The sequence below is a fragment of the Centroberyx affinis genome, unplaced genomic scaffold (assembly GCF_046629955.1).
Source record: "Centroberyx affinis isolate AG114_WGS23_722 - 3 ecotype Tasmania unplaced genomic scaffold, CSIRO-AGI_Caff_v1 ptg001408l_1, whole genome shotgun sequence".
In the NCBI taxonomy this organism is placed as follows: Eukaryota; Metazoa; Chordata; class Actinopteri; order Beryciformes; family Berycidae; genus Centroberyx; species Centroberyx affinis.
In genome coordinates, this window is record NW_027279888.1 from 425,446 (window position 1) to 446,913 (window position 21,468).

General features: G+C 44.4%; 1 protein-coding gene across 2 annotated transcripts in view; it reads left to right on the plus strand.

Annotated features, from left to right (window-relative positions):
• The window catches only part of LOC139649862 (E3 ubiquitin-protein ligase TRIM62), a 28,770-nt gene extending 7,302 nt beyond the window's left edge, over window positions 1-21,468 (plus strand). For both annotated transcript variants that reach the window (XM_071526365.1, XM_071526366.1), the window contains 4 exons: window positions 12,005-12,100; window positions 14,880-15,136; window positions 16,167-16,282; window positions 18,196-21,468. In XM_071526365.1, the coding sequence (XP_071382466.1) occupies window positions 12,005-12,100; window positions 14,880-15,136; window positions 16,167-16,282; window positions 18,196-18,746 (1,020 nt within the window). In that variant the 3' untranslated portion in view covers window positions 18,747-21,468. The remainder of the gene's footprint in view (window positions 1-12,004; window positions 12,101-14,879; window positions 15,137-16,166; window positions 16,283-18,195) is intronic.

The following is a 21,468-nucleotide window of genomic DNA, read 5'->3' on the forward strand; positions in this document are numbered from 1 at the left end:
TTGGTTGGTCTGTGGCAGGGTGTAATCTCCTTAGCTTGGCATGTTGCTCCCCTGACCTCAGGCCCCCAGTCTTGTTGCTGTTAGGAGGGTTTTACCTCCTGCTGATTTGCATCCTTTTCTCCTGTGGCTGCTGCTACTGCTGCAGTCAAATCTATAATGCACAAACGCATCCAGCGCTTGTGCAGGTTGACGCACACACATCTGGCAGACACTCACACATAATTGCTGCTTGCGTGTATTTCTCAACATAAAGGATATTAAGGTAGGATCGAGGAGGATTTGTCTGTGGCTCTGCCATTTGCTTCAGGGAGCAGAGATTTCAGAGGGAACTAATGCAGTCTGATTAGGAGGGCCTTTATTTCACAGATCGCATTGGATGGCATAAAACGGCATTCAATCCCAATGTACAAAGGCAAAAACTACCCTCACGCAAAATTATTGTTTGTCTCAAACTTCTTAGAGAATCCATGTTGATAATTATGACCTGAGAAACTAAACTGAGCTGAGATCAGCACTCGAAATCTTAATGCACACCAAGCATTCTCATCATGTTAATCCACTGTTAGATTTTCAGAAAATGTTTGGCCTGTCAGTCTTACTTTGAACTCATTAAAAGAGGATATAGCCAGGAAACCAAACACTCTTATCTACCTAGCCCCATAGTTTATCCTGTAAAGTGTGTGCTTTGTGTTTTGGGAAATAATGACTTTATTTTAGGCAACATAATTAATGGTGATGAGATTAGTGTTTCCACCGTCAGTCATGCCAGGCTTGGAGTACTGGCGCCATCTAAAATAAAGGTTGGGTGGATTGCTGTAACCATGATTGGAGCAGGAGTGTGCTTTGCATATATTTTCAGACCATTGTGGCATAAATTTGGCGATGCAGTCCTATGCTTTTTATTTGCCCCATGGAGGACAAACTAGGAGCCACAGTGGCCGCTGTGCCTTAATTGTAATGATCAAGACAGTCAGCGGGCTGCGTGAGACAACAGTATTGCGGGGCGAGACAGACCCTCCCTGCTTTTCAGTTGCCCCAGGGACATCTTTATGCTCCACTTGTCATTAGCGAGTAGTGTAGGACCAGATAACAAGGGAAATGGGCACTGCAGCCGCTGGTTATCCATGCATACTGGGTTGTATTTGGAGACTCTACTGTGCTCTAGAGACTAAAGATAGATAGTTTGGGCAGAGGGGATTGTTGCAGGCAGTTGTGCTATCATGTTGGTTTTAGTTAGACTATAGCCCACACTGCCTAAGAGTTGAACTATTGGTATTTGCTCAGTCACTCAGTGTGGCTTGTCAGTCAAAGAGGCCGGCCGGCTGCACCTGTATGTTGCCTCCCATTAACACCATCCATATACCTAGTCATTTCTTCTTTATTAGACGCCAAACATGGGGGTTAAGCATGGGAATGCATTAGCATTTTTCTCATTATAATGCAGTGTGGTATTTGAAACGGGAGAATAAGAAGAGCATGCCAGCCTTTGAAGTATTCCTTGAGGGGTTAAAAGCAGGGCTGTCTCTCACTCTCTGACTGTCAGAGCCCAGTTCTCTCTGAGCCTGCCATCACCACGCATGGCCGTTGCTGCTGCAGTAATGAGTCAGGCAATTTCAAGGGCACCCACGGCTGCCATCTCTCCTGTGGCTTGCCTCGGTCTGCTCTCCCTCCCTCTTGCAGCTCCATCTCTCTCTCTCATTTACTCTCTTGTGCTGTCTACTCCTTAATCTTCTCCTCATTCCCAAGGTATGTGCTTTATTAAATGCCAGGGATCTAGTTTGTTGACTAATTCTTTTGAGGAAGGTGGTTCCCAGGGCTACACTTTTTCACCCTCATTTCTATGCCCCCCCCTCCTCCCCTCATTCCTTACACCCCAAACAAATGAGCTTGTCCAGCTTGGCGGTCAGTCAGGGTGGTGTGGCAGAGAGGTTGCGTTCATGCGGAAATGGAGCCACGGGGAAAGGCAGAACAGTCATGTTCTATTAGAGGAGTGCAGGCATAATATCCTCATCCAGGGAGAGGCGGTAGCTTGTACTGCACTTGTTACTGCTACCACTGACGATGCTGGAGGCAGGACGGAGCCGAGCCGATGTTTTTTTTTAGGCCCATGCTATTGGTAGATTGGCAGAACTACATGCCATCTGTACAACATACACCACTGCACTCATTTGTGAAAGTAAAGCTGGCACTCTGTCCATCAGACTGAACATTTTGTCTTGTTTAGATGATTACTTTGGCTCATACTTAAGTTTAGTGAGTCAGATGTCGGTACATCTGCTGTGCATTAGACTCCATGTTTCCCAAGAGAAACGTTTACATCATCACCATCGCTCATTTACCTAGGCCTTCTGCACAGAGGACTCAGTTCTGCATTTTACCATATGTTTTCCAATGTGTAAAAGGGCTCATTTTAATAGAAGGGAGGGAACAAGCAGGCTGTTATGGATCTATAGGTAGATGTTTTTATCTTGTTGCAAGTGCTTTTCTTTGCATCATCTGCATCATTTTATGAGGTTTCCATATTACACCTTGGGAAAGGCTCTCAACTCTTGGATCTGCAAGTTGGCAAATATTCTGTGTTTTTTTTGTTTCACCTCTGTTAGTTGTTATTTCTACAGTTTCTGTCTGTTCTTTAGCTTCCAGGTCTACCCACTCTTTTTCTATTCCTATCTTTTATTCTAAGATCATTACCACATATCGAGTTCAACCCTATAGGCATAGGCAGGCAGGCAGGCATTCTGAAGCAATACCCAAACACCCAAATATAGATCATATCTAACGATGATTCATTTTCATGGGAGTGCATTATACCTGCTGTATAATTACGGTAGTTGGACACTGGAGTGCTGGGCGTGCAAGAGAACTGGTCTGGCAGGCCAGGGAGCGAGAGGCAGGATAACTGGGGAGGGGAGATTTGCCGGTCATCCTGGTAAATGAAAGGGGAAGTGCTGTCTTTAAAGTTTTGCAGCTTACAGTAAGGCTTAATGCTTAGCCCCAGCCTCCCCAGCGTTAGGCAGATCAGCAGGGAAAGCACCCGACACACCAGTGACACTGCTGTAAAGATTAGATTAAATAAAATGACCAGACAGTGAAAGGTGTTGTATAGTTAGGGGGTAGGTTTCTTTTCCAACCCCCTATTATCACAGTAACCCATAAAAAGTAGTGAATATGAAATGAGAAATTGAGGTAGATGGGTTTTATGCAGAGGCAATTGCAGGCCTTGGTAAATGCCAATTTGCAAAAAGACCCTCTGCAGTGAACGATCATAGTTAGTATTGAGTCTCCTCTGCCTCTGTAGTTTTGTCTGTCTTTTCTTTAGTGTGGGGTGGATGTTTGGCTGTGAACTGCTGTATCCCCATCCCCAGCCTTGAGACTCTGAGCCCTGCGTTCCTTGATTAGCTGGGGAATTAAAGCAGATTACAGGCCATTGTTCTGGGGGGTTTGGGCTGGGATGGACTGGGCCATAATCTCTTGTAATTCCCTGTGTCCATGATTTGCTGCAGATGATTTAATTAGACGTGCTGTTGATAGGAGTCCTCATTTACAGCTTCCCATCAGCCTGACTTAGATCTGACCTCCTCCGAGCAAACCAGTCGATGGGAGTGAGAGAGAAGCCTGAAGATGTTTACCTGTTAAATGTCTCTTTTGTCTGGCTGCAGAGTCCAGCTTTAATTTTGTTTACCTACTGACTGGTGTTTCTCACCACAGTCCAGGTGCAGAGGGGCAGGAGGAGATGACTGATAGGCATGCAGGTGCTGGGAAAGCTCTCACATGCTCTCTATCTCGTTTTACCTGTGGGTTTGGAGATATGGGTTAAGTCAAGTCAGATTTATTTAAAATGCATTATCACCAACGGGGGTCTCAACACACTTCACATAATAAACATAGCTACTAAGATAAAAGTGCACATAAAAAAGTTAAAACTCACATGGATGATAAAACAACATACATACATGACACTCATTGCATAGAAGCATAGAACCATAGAAGCATATATACATACAAAATTAAAACCTAACGTGCATTGCCAAAGCTATGCATATACATGTGTATGTGCTCCCTACTTCCACATGCTTGTTAAGCAAAAGTTCTTTGCAAAACTCAAGTAATTAGTAGTGAGTTGTAAAAGCAAAGCTTGGTATTAAAAAATAGTATTCAATGATTATTTATTGAAGGGAAAAACAACCAGATGCAGGGGCATAAAAAAACAAACTGCAGTGCAGTAGCAAGGTATTTGATACCATACGTTTTGCATGATTGCCCTATTTTCCTTTTGGCCTGTTGAGATGATAATAATATGAATTATAATAATAACTTTATTTATATAGCACATGGTTTACAAAGCTTTACAGACCAGCATAAATCAACCAAGACGATACAGTGGCAATAAAACAACAGCAAATAGAAGCAATAACAACTATAAGAAGTAAAAGAAGAAAACGTAACATTAAAAAAAAAATGTATAGATGAAGATGTAATAGATGTATGGCCCACTCCCATTTCTCTGGCCTGGTTTTCTTTGAGCTTGTTTGTTTCCCATACTGCACTTCTGCATTTGGGTCTCGGGTCAGACTAATCACTGGGGAGCAGCCAGCTAGACTGCCCTGTGTGGCCTGTCCCTGCTCCCTCCAGTCGGCACTGCTCTGAGATGAATGTCTGCACACAAAGGTTTTCCCACTACAGCAGTCTCTGTCCTCAGGCCACAGCTATTTAATGGATTGTGCTTGGGCATTTTGAACTGTTTTTTACTCAGGAGTTTTCAAGATATGTGCTAAGAGGTAAGTGTAAAGAGGTAAATGTATTGTTATAGTTAGTTTATTTGCTGTACTTTGTATACTGTATTTCATACACTGTAATTTGTTATTATGTGGCCTCTACTACCTTATATGTAGGTTATTGGAAAAGGCCTGGGAATTTATCAACACGCAGACTTGACTAGAGAGTACACCTATATTACATATAGGCCTACCTACAGTATATTACGAGAGTACGCTGTAATTATGTGTTGTTTATAGTTTGGTGAATTGACAAAGAGGGCATATATCCCAAATGTTTATTTGATGTCAAGGGATTGAGTGAAAGAGAAGCAGACACACACTTTATTTGGTCAGATGGAGATGCTGGCAAGCCGTAGCAATCAAAGCCTGTATACACAACAGCTACAACAGAATAGCTCACAGCTGCGTCCATGTCGCCAAGATGGAGCAGTGGCAAACAAATCTGTTTGTTATCCCTACTGTGTCTCGCTATCATGCAACAACATCACGTTTTTTCAAAAGGTGATTTGTGTGCCTCACACATATGACATGGTTTTTAAATCAACAGCATGCTGACTATCAGAGGTTTGACTAATCCTAAGAAGCTTTTTTTTTAAAGATGACATGACCATGTATTTGGTTGTGGTGATAATCCCCTGGCAGTCAAACATATCTAAGGGTCATTTTCAGGATGTAGTTACTCTGTACAACCCCAGAGTGATGTCACTCAGCAGTAGGACATGACAGTAGCAGCAGAAAATGTTGTTCTTTAAAGCTATGTTGTCATGCTTGATTTGCAGCCATTAGGTTGAAGTTTGTTTCGCTTGGCCAGGTGGAACCTCCAAATATAGCTCTTTGAATCAGTGTTACTAATGACCCCTTTCTTTGGAAATAATTAGAAAAATGATTCATGAGAGAAGCTAGTTGTTTGGTAGAATATTATGTGATGTCAGAGAAACAAAGCTATTTTTTGTATGTTCATGTTTTTTTCCACTTCATCAGTTGCCTGTTGAAATGATGTATGGCCCTCTCCCAGATTAGTGCCTAGCTCTTGACGGGTTTGATTGATGGCTCTTCAGAGATGAGTTTAAACCGGATGCTGTAGGTGGATTCAGATAACACGAGTTTATACTAGACCAGAGTGTGTACACACTGAAACTGATGTGTTGCTGTCTATCAAATACATTTCTAACTTGAAATATGAATGTGAATATTGTCTAGGTACCTTGGATTTAGGTATCTGTGTATAAGCTAGTTCTGCTCACTAGACAGGAGAGGACCAGCTGTAACAGCCACACGACGAAGGTGTGTGCGTTGAGTGTCTTCTGTCAACCAGGTGGCTCTGCCCAAGCAGCAGGCCTTACTCTTATCTCTCATCATTTGCCACCTCTCAGATTTCCACTCCAGTACCAACAACAAACCCCCCTCCCTCCTCCTTAATGGCTTGTCCTGTGTTCATTATCAAACTTAACATTGAGAGACCTGGGTGTCTTTCTAATGATCCTCTTCTAACTCTGATATCCATCCACTTTGCTGCCCCGGTAACGCAGCACACTCTGTTCTCTCTGCATCTACAGCTGGGCTCTTATTGAAAAAACCTGTAGACCCTCGTCAGCAAATTAAATACCACGAATCTGTTTTATTTTAAGGATAAAAAAAATGATTAGAACTGACATTCCATGTTGGTTTTTTCCTTAGCTATTCATGTTTTTGTTAATACATTTGCATACTCTGTGCCCTTCCTCACTCTAGGAAGTGGAGCAGCAGGCTCTGAACATTCATCATTTACATGACGTGCCCTACATTCTAAAGACTGGAGGAGGCCAGCAGCATCAGCACTTCCACTCATCTCTGCTTCTTTTAACCAGCGTTTCCTGTGCGGGGTGGGGGTAATTTTGGGTCCAAACCCAGGTTCACTCCTGGGCCTGTTCCAGGATCAGTTCCAGTAGCTCTTAGAGCTTAGGAATGGCTCTTATTTGGATATTTATATCAACTATATGGACAACTGTGCTGTAATTGCAGTTGTAACTGTTTTTGAGTGGGCTGAGCTGTAAGGCCAGATGATGAATTTACCATTTGTATTTTCTTTTTTGTAGCCGTGGGGCAATCTTCCAGCTGTAAGGGGACATCGCAGCCAAATGAAAGGCTTTCAGGGGAATTGAATATACAATTATCTGCAGTTAATTGTTCAGCCCTAGTTACCAGAGAACCTGACATCTACCATTACTGAGGGAGGGAGGAAACTTTGAGGGAGGAGTGTTGAGATGGAAGGAGAAGGAGGAAGGTCTGTCTGACAGTGGGTGATCCTGCCGTTGCTTCTCTATACCGCTGCCAGGCCTGTGACACAGAAAAACACGCCGAGAAACACGGCGAACACTGTCTGTCAGGCTACTGTCTCACATCTCATGTCGGGGAGTTTGGCTGTACTACAGCCAGGCCGATGCAGTAGACAGTAGACACACGCATACACACATATTCTACAGGCTGTGAGTGTTTCCGACTGCCTCTGTCTCATTAGGACAGATCATGGAGGTGGATTCTGTGGCTCCATCCTCAGCCAGTCCCACTCAGTCAGCTCAGCTGGCTGCTGCCTGCTCTGCTCTGTTGGCTGATCTCAGGCTGCAGGGACGGGATCCTCCCCCTGGAGAGGCTGCCGGCTCTGCTGATGCTAGGGGAAAAAAGGCACCAGGATGTAAGGCACAGCTTGAGCACAATTTGGTGTCTTGGAATAAGCAAACTGGAGTTTGCAGCCTGAGACAGCATTTTTGTTTCTCCGTTGTTGTTTTTTTCTTTTATGAAGTTTTTCTTTTGGTCACAGCCCCGGGGCCAGTGGGAGGGGATTGCCATAGCACCAGACAGATGGATGAAAGAGGACAATTCTGTGATTGGCCTTGCCTCCTTTGGCCCATAGTGTATCATAACTCTGCACACAGCTCAAGTAATGCAGCCACTATTGGCTTATCCATGAAAATGATGACCTGTACAATATTTAGAACAGATTTTGGAAAGCTGTCAGCTTACACTATGTGTTGTATTCCCAGTAGTCATTGGTCTGCGTTTTGATATTGCACTATGAATGGCACTGCTCATAGGGACAGTGAGTCAGAGATGAGCAAATGGAGCAAGTATTTTTACCATCACACACCTTGGAACATAAAGCACAGGTCAGAACTTGAGAATATTGCTGTTATTGTGACATAAATAGTTTCCCTCCCCTTATAGAAGTCTGGCTCTTTCACTGCGGCTGTGCTTGGTTTGGCATTGAGTATTGTGAAACGGTCCTCGCACTGTAAAGGCTTGCCCACGCACAAGCTAGGTGCTCCTGCATCACTTGTCGTCATGTTTTATCAGGGCAACCTGCTGATGAGGTGGGGTGCACTGTGTGTGTCTGTGTGTGTGAGTGTGTGTGGAGGTACTATTGCTTACCCCTAGCTACTGCAGCCCAATTAGAAAATGCACTACTGTACACAATTCTAGGAATTTTAGTCTGTCAGCAGATTATTTATCTCTCCTCCTTCTCCTCCTGTCTGCTGTTTGTGTTTTGTTTATTCCCATTTCTGCTTGCTTGTGCCATGTTTACTTTCAGTTGAATTTAGTGATGACATGAGCCCTGGTGTTCTTCATAACAAAACCTTGAGTAGACCCTCTGTCCATCTCTTACCTCTTTCCCCTTGCCATTTCGATAATTTATCATTTCTTTCCTCCAGCCCGGAGTCATTGAATTTCCATCTGTGGCTGAGCAGGAGTCGTTGAGTTGAAGAAAATGATGCACTTAGTGTACTCTCCGGGATACAAATCCTTCATACAGCACCATAGAGTAATTGTGTGTGTGTTTGTGTGTGTGTGTGTGTGTGTGTGTGTGCATGTGTGCATGTATGTTCCTTCCTAGCCTAGGTATGTCTTTGCCCTTGTGACTCTGTGCCTGGGTGTGACTGCCGACAGCGTGTGGATAGCATATTTCTGACCCAATCCATGGTGAATTACAATAAGCCCATAAAGCTGGCCTGACTGTAACGGCTGCTGTGTGCTCACTGCTGTGCTGTTGGCTGGCATCCTATTTACCCACCCTGTCTGCTACCTGGCAGATTTATGCCCTGGGCTTGAGGAAGGTTATGCTAAACTGTCCTTGTAAAAATCACTTGCAGTGTGTCGAGTTACTGTGAGTTCTGGTGGGGTGTGCACATGTAGCCTAATGATAAGCAGATGAAAGGGATTCCTCTGTTTTAAGTGGAAAATGAATTAGCCATCTAAATAGCACATTGCCTATGCATACTGTATGCCTTTCAGGAGGGCCTTGAGTCACAACTTTTTGCTGATTATTTATTTATTTTTGGCTTGGCATCAGTGAATGTGAATGAAATCAGAGGAAGCTACTCTTCTCTGCTTGTGTGTGTGTGTGTGTGTGTGTGTGTGTGTCAGAGGAAGTTCTCCATCCTGTAGGCATTTCATTATTCATGCTGCGACACTGCATGTTGTTTTGTTACCGTCTTTATCGGGGCTGGCAGTTTGAAGCCAACAACCCTCTTTAAACTCCTGAACGAGCTGCTGAATTTAATAAAGCTTGCAGCTGTAAGGAAAGTTTGTGGAATTTTAAGCCCCATATGCATTTTGAAGAAATGCGCGCCCATGGTGTATTTTTATTTATTTATTTTTAAATATGTACCCGGGAGCTACTAACGTGACAGGAGAAGAAGAGAAGGGACGGAATGACAGCAGGATGAAATGAGTTTTAGATTTATAATCCCCCAGCCGTGACCCCTGTTTCCTGCAGCTTGGCGTCCTGGGGAAATGTCACGTCAGACTTTGGTTGGCCAGATGAGATGGACGGGGGAGACGCTTCCACACAGAGGACAAGCGCACACTAACACACTCTATGCACGCACTGAGGTCTCTATTGGAGTGGTTGTTTATACCAGCTTTATATAAATATTTTTTTTTTTTTTTTTTGCCACGTAATGATGGGTTGCTTGCTATCATGCATACTTTTTCTCTCACAAGGCTGTTAGGAAGTTGTTAGGCAGCCCTCTAGCTCCAGACCAGTGTTTAGAAACTAGATGCCCGTGGACCACATCCAGCTCCCACATGCCCTAAAACACAGCAATAACATCCAATTTCTTGCCCCTGTAGTAATAGTAATGTGACTGCTAGCAATGTCATCAAGGAAAATCTCCATCTGTGGGATACTTCAAGGACCTTTTTGCTTCCAAGCAGATTTAAGAGGATTATGTAATCGGATGTTATGGAGGCTTGAAGTGCATGAAGATGATATCACCAAGTTTGATTTTTGCAGTTTTCAAGATGCAGCTGCAACTTGCCTCCCTTAGTATGGCTTAAGTACAAGTGCTCTCCAGAACATTTAATTTTAGCTACAAATACTGTTCAATAATGGGAAAGTGGTAGATATATCCAGTCCTTTCTGTCATATACAGTATGTCTGATTGTTAGATACTTTAATGCAGAAGGTGATGCAAAATTCCTAGTTAGTGTGAATCTTTTGCAACCAAATGTATGCAAATTACCCAAGCTTACGGATCCAATTTTTTACAGGAATAACTCTACCATTTGCAAGATGATCTGTGGGTTTTCAGAGCTGTGTGCACTTGTGTTCACCCCATCCACCAATTGTAGTGACAGTAACCACAATCAAAGTTGCCCTTCTCTGAGCCAGTCAGTCAGACAACGTGCAACAAAAGTGGAGAGGAGCATGTTTTCTCTGCCAGTCTGTCAGAAGTGGTCTTCTTTAGCCTGTGGGAGCAGCCTTTGACCTGCTGCAGACAAGAGCTCGGCCATGAGGCGGAGAGACCGCTGATCCTGCTGCACTCCTATCATTAACATGGAGAGTCACGTTCCCCCTCTGCAGCAGCGATTGTTTTCCCCTCTGTTTCTGTCCTTGAGAAGAAAAATGTTTCCTCTCCAACAACCCACATTTGTCCCTCTAATTTTGTAGCTCATAATCGAGGTCAAGGATTTTCTAATATATAATGAATTGAAGCATGCCGTTTTTTATATCTACCACTGCCATAGCCTTTTTTTCCATTCAGACTAGATGGCTGCATCATTATATATTTTCCTGACATGGGAGACCTAGTTTAGTATTCGTTGCAACCCGGTAGCTGAGTGACGGTTGTTTTAATGGCCCTGCTAAACTGACAGTTCCATTTGGAGGATTTCTGCTGCAGCCGGTGTTCAGCAGAGGTTTCGACCCCCCTGGATCACAGAGAAGGTGACGCACAGGCTGCATGAGTGAAGAGACTGTGCAGCAGGGTGGTCTAGTGGGTACTGAGACCGTCACATAAGCCAACAGGTTTGATTCCCACAACAGCCGACGTGTGTCCCGTCATGTGTCCTGTCAAAATGTCCTTGAATCTCATCTCAACCTGAATCTCCACCTGCGCATTCATTGTCAGTCACTCTGTACATGAACATCAGCTAAATACCACAAATGTAAATGTACCAGGAATACAAAGCGCGCATTCTTCCATACAAGGCTCTGCCAAAGGGAGTGCGTGTGCTGTACCGCTGCTGTCCTGGAACTTAAAGTCACAGGGCATCAGTGTTGGCACATGGGACCTGTGTGAAACTCTGCACCGTTTGTGACAGCAGCCGTCCCAGCCGGCTCCTTTAGTGCTTTCCTTCTGCCTTGGGGAAAGTTGGAGGTGGCTGAGCAGTGCTGGTTCTGTCAGGGTTTGCCTGACTAGAGATGAGACCCAGTTTCTCTGACACAGCCAACCATCTCCAGAGACCTAATTTTCTCTGATGAAACCCTCTCTGTTTCATATTCTCCCCTCCGTCTGCCTCGCACTTTTTATAGCCTAGGCTTAACCTTTGCTCCTTGTGCTGAAATAGTTGCGCTAATACGGTCGTCTGTCTTATTCATTAAGTCCTAAAATTTCAGCGCAGAAGAAATGAATACAGTTTTGTTTCAAAATGAGAAATCCACTATTTGAAGACTAACACCTACTCTTATATTATGATTGTTGACATAAGGCAGGTGAAACACATTTTTGTTGTTGTTGTTTTTCAAACTGGAATTGGCAACATTTTTGAGTTTTTGATTTAGCATTTTCAAGTAAGGAGTGTTTTAGATGGAGGGGAGTTTATACAGCATTTTAAAATGAAATCCTTCAAATATTTTTGCCTGATTAATTACAGTAACTGTATATTGGCATTGTTATGGATTACATCAGTGACTTAAGTGAGGTCCTCCCACCAGTTACTGACCTTTTTGCCGTTTCGTTGTGTTGCAGAGGGAGATGAAGGAGCAGCTGGCCACCCTGCAGGACAGTGAGAAGGGACACACGGAGGCCCTGCAGCTACTGCAGAGACAACTCACTGAGACTAAGGTACCGTAACACATTCTACCTTTTTAAAAAACAATACTCACCAACAGAGGTATACCAGCAGCAATAATTCTCACTTAGGTCAAATGAACTACAGTGTTACACTTCCCAATGGTAATACTCATGTGCAAAGATTTGATTTAAAGAATAATCATAAAACATCAAGTAGCATAAGCCAAGCAGAGGATACAGTGTGGATATTTCCAGAAGGCATTCTAGTTTGCATCTTAAGCATCTACTTCAGACCAAACTGAGACAGTAATACTCACCAAGAAAACTAGTTGGCAAACCAAATTCCACTAGTGGGTGGCAATAAAGGGCAGGACTATCCAATGTGTGCAGTCTTTGAATCACTAAATTTCCCTTTCCCATTTCCCTGCCTAACTGTCTTGAATTGACAGTGAAATTCCAACAAGCAAATTGGTTTATTGAGTAGCTCTTTAATCTCGACACCTTGTTTTAATCAGCGAACCGTGAGCATCCAGGCAATATGTCAATCCCCACCCCCCCATTTCTCATCTCTCTCCTGTAGCAACATTGAAGCTATTGAACAGGGAGGGCTTTCTGACAGAGACGATGTCGCTGCCGTCAGCGATATTTGTCATTTAGGAGTGCATCCCTCTTTCTCCTGCTTTTGTAGTGCTGTCCAATGTCACAGCCGCACTCATCTCCCTGTCCAAGTTCTGCACCGCAGGACCGCCAGAGAGAGCCAGGGCTGTCCGTTTCAGCCCTGCCATTGACTCTGTCTAACTGCTAGTTGTAGGTCTTTCAGCCAACCCCCACTCCTCATTGTAAATCAGCTGATCTCATTAGGTTTCCATCCATTTGTACAGAGTGCACTGCCTGGAAGAGGACTGCAGTGTGACTAAATTGATCTCTCCATCTCTGATGCATTTAGGGAGCTGACAATGAAATGTCTCCCTGGTTCCATGTTGGCGCCTTTCAGTGCAACCCCACGATGAACACTGCAGTGTCAAACTGCAGTACTTAGTACATAAGGAAAAAATCAAAACTCTGAAAAAAAAATAGATTTACACAGATCCCAAGAACTCTTAAATATAAGGTGTTTTGTCTACATATTTCTCTGAAAGGTCCATGTATTCCTCTAGGTTTCCCTTTGCTAAATGTGAGGTTGCCTGTAGTCTGACACCTTCTGTTCTGACTCCTTGGTCTGCCGTTTGACTTCAATTTGTCACTTGATTGGTTAATATTAAGGTGGGCCGTGTCCCAGTCTTCCCACCTAGTGAGAGCCGAGGAGGAAGAGGAGTAGCAGGTGGAACACGGCAGCAGGGCGAGCTCTCATTGGAACTGAATGTGCCTGCCTTGCACTCTAGTTTGAGTCCTGGGCTCATGTGTGCTTGGGAGGCTCTCAGTCTGAAGGGCAGACATTGTGTCCCATTCCCATGCCCACGGGGGACTCGCCTGATAAGCACATGCTGCCCTGAAAGCCAGCCAGCCTCCTGTCTCCAAGGGCTGCAAATACCCTCCCAGAGCCATCACAGCCTGCTGGGCCAGACTAGCGGGCACGTCAGTTAGAGTGATAGCTGGGCTGCTGCAGTCCTCCTCCCGGTCCTCCATTTCCTCCTCCATACCATCAGTTTTCAACTCTTAACTAGGTAGGAGGACTGGGACACAGCCCACCTTAATGTCATAGCTCTCATGCCCACAGAGAAAAAGCAATCTTAATGGGTTCCCACTGGCACAGAGTGAGAACGCCTGTCCTTGGTCTCTGAAAGAACAGGAGAAACAGGCCTGCTGTTTGATGGGGATTGATCGATTTTAGGGCAGGTGTAATGAAACCTCAGATCCTGAATCCAACACCTCCTGTGACTCTGAAGGGGATCAAAGAGCAGAATTTCAAACTCCTGACACAGAAAATGGCCCTCATTCATCAAAGGTTCACAGAAACATATTTCATCTCGAATGCTTCTCAAGAGCATTATCACTGCACTGTTTTTCTTTCTTTGTATTGTGCTTTGATTCAGAAATATTTCTTGAAGGTCTGTGTACAGACATGAGTTGCATGATTTGAATATGGTAACTTCTGATAAAAAAAACAAATCTCTGCAAAATAGTGATTATAGATGACTATGGATAGACAGGAAAAGTCTAAGGAAATGTCTGTGAATGAGGCCCGGTGTTTCCTTTGTTCGGGACCTCCAGAGTGAAAGACTCATGCTACTCTCTGTGCGGTTATTACAGAGCTTTCACTTCACACCCCTTTGTTCCATCTCTCTGACACTCTGACTGTTAGCACTCAGATGATTCATTCCCTCTGATGTCCAGCTTCCCACTTTTCTCCTCCAAGTACAAATCAATTTCCACAACTCTTTCCCCTCTTTCTTCAGCTTCCAGTCTGCTGCCCCCTGCGAACTGCTTGGCTCTGTCTTTAATAGCATCAGCTTATCTGGCTGTCCGCTGGTCTTGTAATCACCCGACTGCACACACAGGATGTCCTTGGCGACCCCTACCTGATCAGCCTTTTAAGCAGTTTCAGTTACTGAAATGTATACTCTAGTTTTTTCCCAATACACGTAGAAGTTGAATCAATGAATAAATGTTTACATAATGTTTACGCAATTAGAACACTTGTAAGCCCCAGGGAGACTGACCCTTGTCCAATTAATAGTAAGGCTGTAGTGACTGAAACGCTTAACAAAGCCAGCTACCTAGAGTACAGTACAGTACAGTACAAAGGCAATTCTGTAGAGGCAGGTATGAATAGCTGGGCTGAGAGTGGTTTGCTTTGTGAAGTAGACCATGTCCTGCCTCTCTTTTTCAGTCCTCAGCCAAAAGTCTGCGCGCGACCATTGGTGAAGCGTTTGAGCGCCTTCACCGGTTCCTTCGCGAGCGTCAGAAGAGCATGCTGGAGGAGCTGGAGATGGATACGGCCCGCAAGCTTTCCGACATTGAGCACAAGATCCAGCGCTACAGTCAGCAGCTGCGCGATGTCAAGGAGGGCATCCAGATCCTGCAGGAGCGCCTCAACGAGACGGGGCGGCACGACTTCCTGGAGGGAGTGGCGATCACTTCTGAGAGGTGCTCCGCTTACCCTGTGTTCGCTGACATTAGTATAGCAGTCGTATCATTATTGCAGTCCCTGTAAAAGTAAAGTAAAAATGGAAAACATGAGGCTGGGTCAAAAACTGTCTCTCGGTCAAAAACTGCCAGGTTTTATCAACTCAAGTCCCGAAGCTACACTTAATTCATCTCACCATAGGATAAATGACACTGAAATTGTTATGATGCTGATGCCTCACAACACGTTAAATGCGTGTTCGACTCCTGGTGTTAAGTAAGGCTGCTGAATTTTTGGAGAAAGTGCAGATTTGAGCAACAGGATTAACTAATCCCTGAACAGATGGCATATTAGGCTTGATATAAACCAGCTGTAATGTTTAATCTGGGAGGGGGGGCTCGGGGGTGATTTAATTGAACAGTTTAATATCTTAGAGGGGCTTACTAAGGCGGACTTAATGAGGAGGACTGTGGAAGTTCCATTATTATGGCTTATAACAACAGATCTGAAGTAGCGCTTTGGCACAAGAAAACAAACTGCTACACAAGCACTTTGTCATTCAGAAGGAATATACCACTTACAAAAACTTTGAAATATCAAGGAAACTGACTCAACCAGGTTCTCTTTTAATTCCTTATTTTCAGCCTATACACTATGATCAACCTGATTTTAAACACAAAGTTTATAAGCCCCTTTTCCACACATACAGTTATGGTGTTGTGTATATGTTGTTTTCAGGATTTCATGATGGCAGATTTCAAGTAACCACCTCCATGTCTTGCCTGAACTCTAGGCTCCATGTAGGAGTGCAGTGAGCGATTCATGTGGGGGTTGAAACTGTAATAGCATTAGAGCTGACCCCCCCTACTGATGCTTTTTCTTTTTGCTGTAGGAAGATGTCCATGAGCATTCATGAAGCACCTTGTCAGTTGTTAGGGTTCAGAAGATGCAAACCAGATCAATTACTTGAGACATGGGTTGATAGCGAAGCAGCATCCGGAAGAAGCAAGAAATGGATTGAGAATGACATTGATCTGTTTTCTGTCATAGGATTAAGGGGAAGATACATGAGACCAATCTGACGTATGAAGATTTCCCGACATCCAAGTACATGGGGCCCTTACAGTACACAATATGGAAGTCTCTGTTCCAGGATATTTCACCAGGTATGTGTCACCAAACATTTCTGGAAATTTAGACGCATTGTGTAACTCAAACATGCAGATTAATTTAACACAAACTATGAAATATTATACAGCTTGGAATCTAGTGTGGAGTGGTGCAAACGTTTAGAAATTAGGTCAATTATCAAATTATCTTCAGCAGAAGAATGTTTGACCCTGAAATATGCCGTGCAAGAGCTAATCCCAATTTGCATTAAGATTGCTGGGATGCTCTCAGAGCTTATTCTTCTGTGGTGAGAAATGGTGGTTGGACCTGGAGGGCTGAGATGCCCTTCTGTGTGCGAGAGTGCTGAGAGAAGCTCCACTCCCTCTGCCTACAGCCATCACTCACTCACAGGAGATCATTTAAAATAATGTGCCAAGGAATATTTCACTCCCTCAATCAATTCTCCCATTTTAGCCCACTCCTGGCTGAGGGGAGGGAGGGCAGTTTTTTGGCCTCCCTTGACTGGCTGCCAAATGGAACAATTGGTTACGATCCATCACCAGAAGCTGCCAGGGAGACGGGACAAAGACATTCCTCCCATCATCCCTTTCTGTCATTGATGGGTTACGGGGGATAACTAGCAGCCCCTGCGCTTTCCTTCTCTCATCCAGCAGGGAAAATGGTTTTCCAGTGTGTGTGTATGTGCGTGTGTGTGTGCCTGTATGTTTTTTCCATATGACACAAAGAGGCACTCAGAGTATGAAATTTTAATGAATAGATTGTAACACACACTGGCGATGTCATCGAACGGAGAAGGCATTGTCCTGCCCGCTGGCCGGCTGCCAGACATTTCACCTCCATTTATGCCCACTGATATAAATACAGAGGAAGTGGAAATCCAGTAAAATTCCTCTCCCACTCTATTCCGAGTCTGCTCTATGTATGGGAGAGCGAGGGGAACAGGCCGTTATTGTTCAGCCTGATATGGTTCCATAATGACTGAACTGAATGCTGTGCTCTTCAGAGGTAGAGCGGGCACGGGTGCAGAGGCTCCCTCCCTAAACCACATAACTGCACAGAGTAGCACCGCTCCTCCCATAGCTGTAATTACTTCTCTCTGCTACAGCACTGTTTGCACTCTTTGCATGGTGTGATATTGCTCAAATTGAACTCCCGTATCAGACTCTGGAGAGCACTTGACTTTGAAGACCATAGTTTATGCATGAAGTTTAAAAACAGATTATGAAAAATTGATCGTGAGCTCTACTCACAGTCGCACTCTTTTTTTCTTTGTTTGATTTTCCTGAAATAGGAGAAGAGCGGCAGTAGTGTGTGCCACAATAACAAGCCGTCAGTCATCTTTTACCACAGGGCGTGGCTTTGATCACCTCCTTTAACTCTGGCATTAGTGGTATACACTGTAATAATTCCACCAGTCTACTGGTCTTGGGCCCTCTGAGTCACCTCCTTGGTCAAAATATAAAATTTAGAGTTCAGGTCCCGCCTCCAGACACACTCTCCTTTTGTTTTTCACCAACTGCCTTTGATGAATCCTTTTCAGTGGAGACATTTTAGAGATCAGTTCATAACCTTGACTCTGTGCCCCGCCTCTCCTGTCGAGTGGCTGAGCGGCCTGGACGTATTTACTCACTGCCTCAGCATAAAACTCTTCACACAGCAACTGCAACGATAAAGAAAAATGGTGCGATAGAATGACACTGCAATTCCAGCTACTCTGTTTGGCCAAGCTCCCTCATCAACATATTGATGTGTTTTGGGTTTTCTTTCAGGAAATGGTTTTCTTTAACGCTACCTTATCTTCATATCTGTGACTGGCCTGTTTATCTAGGCCAACTGTTATCTCTCCACAGTATTTACCTCCCCAAGGTAAGTGAAGTAAATGCAGTGTCTCCATGATAAATCTGCCTGTCTGTCTCTCTCTCTGTCTCCCTTTGATTCTCTTCCCCAGTGCCAGCAGCACTGACCCTCGACCCCATCACAGCCCACCAAAGACTCATCCTGTCAGATGACTGCACCATCGTGGCCTACGGGAATCTTCACCCCCAGCCCCTGCAGGACTCGCCGCGCCGCTTTGATGTGGAGGTGTCCGTTCTGGGCGCCGAGGGCTTCGGCTCCGGCGTCCATTACTGGGAGGTGATGGTGTCGGAGAAGACCCAGTGGATGATCGGCGTGGCCAACGAGACGGTCAGCCGCAAGGGCAGCATCCAGATCCAGCCCAGCCGCGGCTTCTACTGCATCGTTATGCACGACGGCAACCAGTACAGCGCCTGCACCGAGCCCTGGACCCGTCTGAACGTCAAGAGCAAGCTGGAGAAGGTGGGGGTGTACCTGGACTACCCCAAAGGCCTGCTCGTCTTCTACAACGCGGACGACATGTCCTGGCTCTACACCTACAGAGAGAAGTTCCCAGCCAAGCTCTACCCCTACTTCAGCCCCGGCCAGAGCCACGCCAATGGCAAGAACGTGCAGCCGCTGAGAATCAACACCGTACGCCTATAAGAGCTACATGCGCGCGCACACATCTGTGGCTGTGATTGTCCTGAGGGATGTATCTGTCATAGGTGAATTCACAGGACTACTAGGTTTAAAAAGAAGTTCAAGAAAACGTTTAAAAAAAAAAAAAAAAAAAGTTTAATGGGGTGTTTGAAACGTTTATTTCTTTCAGTTTGGTGTTAAGAAATGTGCGTGCTGCTGCTCTTATCACCTGCGCTGTTATTTCTTTGGGGACTTTTGGAATGATCATACTATATGGGCCTGCACTTGAGCCTCATTCCGCTTCTTTAATTAAAAAGATGACGAGACTAATGGAGAGAGAAAGAGAGGGACCCCTGGGCACCTCTGGGGTCCGTGTCAGTGATGTAAGCCCTGAAAGTGATTTCCCCTCTCAAGCGACTGTCCCAGACCCACCTTGCACAGCCCCAGGGGGCACTGCTCTCCTTATCAAGCTCCAGGCTTGTCAGACATATGTCCCCTCTCTGTCCCAGTAAGCGGATGCCGAAGACCGGTCACTTATCTTCTCTGTGCTGTACAGTTGGCTTAGCTGTGTTTGTGGAATGTGTTTGACAGCACTCGACTCCTTTTGCTTTCCTTTGGCCACAGTTTCGGCAATCCACTCTGAATTTTACCCTGAACTCAAGCCTGTTGGCACTTTTCACTTATGTCTGTATGTTATACCCTTTACCCATGTAGTGGGGTGGTGGGGGGGATGATGTCCCATGTTCTCAAGCTCTCCCGTAGGTTACACCCATGTGTGTCCATTGAAAGTCTCCATTATTGCAAGAAAGGCTCTTGTTCTGTGTCCTCCAGAGATTGTCCTCCATGTCACTTATGACAAAATAAATGAACAAGTGGTTGTTGGGTTGCCCATCCCTATCCACTCCCCAACCCCGTCCACCTGTATGGTCTGACGGTATGTTTGGAGGTGTAGGTTGTCTGAGAATATGCTGCTATTCCTGGAGTGGGGACTTGTATGTTTTACATATATCGCTGGGTAAAAGGCATTCGTCCTCTCCCTTTATGGCTCATCTTTTGGTTTCTGCTTTTTCCCAGGAACCACAAGTATGCTATCATTTTGCATACAGTATGCTTGTGGGTACTTTATCCACTTTACTGTTAGCACTCAAGTACATTTCTGCCTCTAATGACGTGATAATTTTGTCCTAATATTAAAAGGCTAAATCAGAATGATAAATTGGACCATCTAAGTAGTTAGCCAAATGAGGCAGAGACCACTAATTGTAGCAGCATGACTTTGCGGATGCTAAAATCTGTAAAGTTTAAGATGAGATATTGCTCAAAATGTGTTGAAAATCAAAAATGCTATGGAGACCAACTTTTCTTTTTTTCTTTTAAATCATAACATATAAATGAAGTAAAGCAGTATGTTGAGAAAATGGTAATTACCAAGGAAAGGGGTGATGGATGGACAATAGCTATTATGCTATTCCTGTGCAATTGGCATTCACACTCTGACGCTGTATTATATAATGATACAATCACTGATCATTCCTCTGAGGCTCGGTTATGTTTGCTACTTTGCCCATGTGCCTCAACTGCTCTTGTTATTCATTGGTTGTACACAAGCCCTCCAGAATCTGCTCTAAGAGGCCCTTGTCCTCTAGCCAAGTCTAGCATACTGAGGTGTGTGTGTGTGTGTGTGTGTGTGTGTGTGTGTGTGTGTGTGTGTGTGTGTGTGTGTGTGTGTGTGTGTGTGTGTGTGTGTGTGTGTGTGTGTGTGTGTGTGTGTGTGTGTGTGTGTGTGTGTGTGTGTGTGTGTGTGTGTGTGTGTGTGTGTGTGTGTGTGTGTGTGTGTTGCGGGTGGGTGGGCATATGTGCGGGTGTGTTTGTCCAGCCTGGGTCAAATAGAAGTTTAAATCCTACCAGCTTTAGCTGTGCTTGATAAAACCCATCTGGCCCTCCAAGTGTGCTCATGCAGTAGCTAAATGTATTTATTACAAAATACCTTTTGGCCCAGGTATCACTTGAGAGATTTTTCTTTGAAAACTTCAAGAGCAAAAAAAAAAAAAAAAATTCACCTCACCCTTCCTTTGCCGCTGTACATCTTTGTGTGTGTATGTATGTTGTCTGTGTTGTCCATTTAAAAGAATTGGGGCAGTGCCCCTGTTTAGTTGGATGTTGTGTGATGTGGTTCCGGTATGTGCAGTTTGATGCAAAGTCAAAATTGTGTGTATTTGCTAATAATTCTTAGTGTTTGTTTTGATGTGCATGGAGTAGCAGATGTTAGGATTTCCAATAGGATGATATAATGAGTATCAGAAGGTTTAGACAATCAGGACAGGATTTGAAAGTCAGTTTACTTCTCTGTGATTGACACTGTCTGAATTGTCCTTATGAAGTAAATCCCGACCTCTTGGTGCTTAATGCAGGTTAAAACAAATGCTAATGATTTGAAATACCATTTGACCCAGACTGGCATGGTGCAGTCCTCTGTGGGGCCTGCTTTGAGAAAGGCTGTTTCCGCTTGGATATTAAGAAGGAGATTATTATTGAGAGATGGTGGTGGGTTATCGGTGGTGGTGATGATAATGGTAAAAATGATTATGATGATAACTATGACACTTTTAATGATTATAATGATTGTGTCTTTTGATGATGGCCGCTGTGCACCCATCATTGTGTGAACACACTCTAGTGTGCTTTTGCTGCTGGAGGTTTGTGGGAAATGTTTTAATGTACAACAATAAATTACTGCTAAAACCAA